The 3,384-nt window shown below is 36.1% G+C and overlaps 1 protein-coding gene across 1 annotated transcript; it reads left to right on the plus strand.

Moving 5' to 3' along the window:
* Positions 1 to 1,943: 1,943 nt before the first annotated feature.
* Positions 1,944 to 2,585, plus strand: LOC116159958. Its single transcript, XM_031473070.1, has 2 exons — positions 1,944 to 2,078; positions 2,141 to 2,585. The coding sequence occupies exons 1-2, from the start codon at positions 2,034 to 2,036 to the stop codon at positions 2,492 to 2,494; spliced, it is 399 nt and encodes a 132-aa protein (XP_031328930.1). The 5' UTR covers positions 1,944 to 2,033; the 3' UTR covers positions 2,495 to 2,585.
* The last annotated feature ends 799 nt before the right edge of the window (positions 2,586 to 3,384 follow it).

The following is a 3,384-nucleotide window of genomic DNA, read 5'->3' on the forward strand; positions in this document are numbered from 1 at the left end:
GTTGACCGTCCTTTCCGAAAACCAGTTTGGTAAGGCACGTATGCGTTATTGCTTTCGAGAAATGTTTGTAGCCGCACATTAACCATTTTTTCTAGCAGTTTTCCCAAGCAAGATGTCAAACTAATTGGGCGATAACTTTGTGCCTGCAACGGATCTTTTCCTGGTTTCGGTATAGGAATTACGATGGCTTGCTTCCATTCTGAGGGGTAGGTAGAATCATTCCAGCAGTTGTTGAAGAATCTTAAGATGGTATTTTTCATTTCAGAACTACAGTGGCGAAGCATCTGGTTATGGATAGCGTCTTCTCCCGGTGAACATGACTTGGTGTTACGGATTGCTGCCTCCAATTCTTCTACAGTAAAAGGTACGTTACAGTTCTGTATATCATCTGTGTTAAAGTCAATTAATACTGCTTCTTTTTCAGGTTTGGTATCTAGAATGGTGTTGGAATAGTTTGACGAGCTACTGACTTTATAGAACTGATCTGCAATTATGTTAGTTATGTCTTGCAGTTTATTGGTAATTATTCCATCGGAATTGCGCAAAAACACCGGATAACTGCAGCTGTTTTTTCCAGATATAGCTCCGACTTTCTTCCAGACATCATTACTGGTAGTCTCTGGTGTCATGGTTGTTACATAATGTTGCCATGAAATTCTTTGGGCTTCTAGTATTCCCCTACGACACTGAGATCTTCGTTTTTTGAACTCTACAAGATTCTCCAACGTAGGATTTCGACGAAATTTATTTAGAGCTTTTTTCTTTAATGCTATTTTTTCTTTGATTTCAGGTGACCACCACGGGACCATCTTTCGCCTATTGCCAGGTTTAGATTTAGATATGCTGGCGTCAGCAGCGTTTATGATGGAAGAGGTAATGGTTTTAACATTTACATTGTCTTGATTAGGAGGGACGAGGACTTGTGTGAAGAGTTCCCAATTTGCTAATTGAAGTTGCATCTCTTCGACCCACTAAAACTGATTTAGCAGTGGAGACCGGGAGGCGTATTGCCAATGTGTTGTACAACACAGAGCGATCCATTTTCTGCAGTGCTCTATGCTTTGGCGATGGTATACTCAATGGCCCGTGTGAGTAAAAGGGAGCATAGGCTTATACTTGCAAAATTTAAAGTAAATACTCGTAACTGCCCCTTCATACTGGTCTGTTTAGCATGGTTTAGCAGCGCTGCACTGCGTCCTGTCCTGCTGCTCAGCAGCGCTGCTAAGTCGCCCAGTGTGAAGGAGCACATCCGACTATTTACTTTGAATTTTGCAAGTATAGGCATATGCTCCCTTTTATTCATTTGGGCCAATAGGTAGTATGACAATCCATCGTTCGCTACAGATCACATTATAATAACGTATCAAAGAATAACATCTCATTCTTTGAAAAAACATCCAATCACATAGTTGCTTTGTAATACCGGCCGTAAGTGAGTCTTAGTTCAAATGCTAGCTTGGGCATTGAAATTGAACACCATGATTCACGCTGTTAGATTAATGCTTTCGTTGAAACGATACCAATCTCTATCAATATTGTTTTGTATATTCTTCCACGACCATCTTGCTATTTTAGACCAGTCCTTACAAATAACAGCATAGTTGACTTTTGTGTATCATCTCCGCCGACTAGACGAACAATATTGAAAATTTGGCACTACGAAACAATGTGGAGATTATGGAGCAGAAAAAACGAGTTGCACTTCTTATTTATGGAGCTCTTATTCAAAACCATTGAGAAGCAGGTAGGATTGGCATTGGTATAAAACAATAAATTTTAGGTTATGGCTTTTTTCATCATTGCTCAAAGTCAATAAGTAGTTTTATTAAAAATTACCCAATTTACGCAATTACAATCAAAACAATTCTATCGTTTCGTGCAAGTCGCGTATATAATGAACAATTACATAACTGTATTGGTCCATCACAATGTCAAAGGTGATAGTGATAATACAATCTGTATGAAGATATATAAATATCTATGTAATTGACAACATATGGTATCTGTTTAATTCCCGGTTCTTCTACTGCACAATGAAGGGTATTTTTTACGTCTTATCTTTTTTTCTACCACTATTGGTAAGCATTTCATCAAATAACTGCATGTACTTACATACTTTTAAAACATGATACCAAAACAGGTCGCAGACCCTGTGAAAGACGAAGATGTTTGTCTTAACAAGCTCTATTTAGATAAAGATGTTATGAAACCCCTACTAGAGCAAGTTATTCATCCAGTTGAGGAAAGTGTCGATTACAACGCATTTCTCGAGTGCTTTTGGAAAAGAATTGGGTACATGGATGAACGTGGTGATCTGTATTGGGACGATATCAGGGTTGACTATGAAGCTAAGTTTGGAAAAAGTGATCAGTTGATGCGTGTTGTTGTACATTGCAAAAAACAACACCTACAGGGCAATAACCATGGCGAAACAGCTGTAAAAAATCAGAATTGTCTGATGCAGGGTGCTGTGGACTATCATTTAGTGGGGTAGTTCAAAGAATTACTAGTACTATTACTAGTTATACTTATAAGTTATTGCAGCAGTTTAGTATAATAAAGATTATTTTTATGTGTTCTACCTATATAGTGTATCCAAGGTAACACTGAACGGCATGGAGAAATCGGAAACCATAAGAGATAGACAGTTGGTTAAATTTGAAAAAAGATGAATATTTGAAAGCTTAGTAAAATGATGTAAAAATTCGGAAATTCATATTTTATATAGATAGAAAAAAAATAGGTAGGTACTGTATTGGGTAGCATTTTTTTATTACGAATACAATGATGTCTGGCGCAATATGATTCAGAAATCATCAATGAATTATTTTGACATTTTATCAACACCAGAATGTTAAAAATTGGTTATTATTCAAGTCAGCAAAAAGGCTGGTTATTAACACTTGATCACACAAATATGTATGATACAGTAAAATTCAGTGTTCAAGTCAATAGGAACGATCTTTTAAAGTAAATATCTTGGACTATAAACTATCGGTTTCTTTATAACTCAATTCATTAGATTAAGTAATTGATACAAAAATAATTTATAAATAAAATAATTTCTGAAGCATCCTTGGGAAATAAACATTGGAGATTGCTAGCAAAAATTGACTTTGGACCTTCGATTTACGCGATTATAGTGTCTTTGTCCCAAATTTGCGCTATATCATAATTAACGTATCTGATTATTAAGCAACAAACTTCGTAAAGTACCAATACAATATAGTTTTGACAAAAGCCAATCTAAAATAACGTTCTCACACCATTCCTTCTGCACGTTTCGAACAGAAACACATTATGTACTTTAGATATTACAATTTCTAGTCAATAAGATTGGGGATATCAGATCAATATCCAGAAGAAATGTTATTTTTTGCATGA

This window comes from Photinus pyralis, unplaced genomic scaffold (assembly GCF_008802855.1).
Source record: "Photinus pyralis isolate 1611_PpyrPB1 unplaced genomic scaffold, Ppyr1.3 Ppyr1.4_LG1, whole genome shotgun sequence".
Lineage (NCBI taxonomy): Eukaryota > Metazoa > Arthropoda > Insecta > Coleoptera > Lampyridae > Photinus > Photinus pyralis.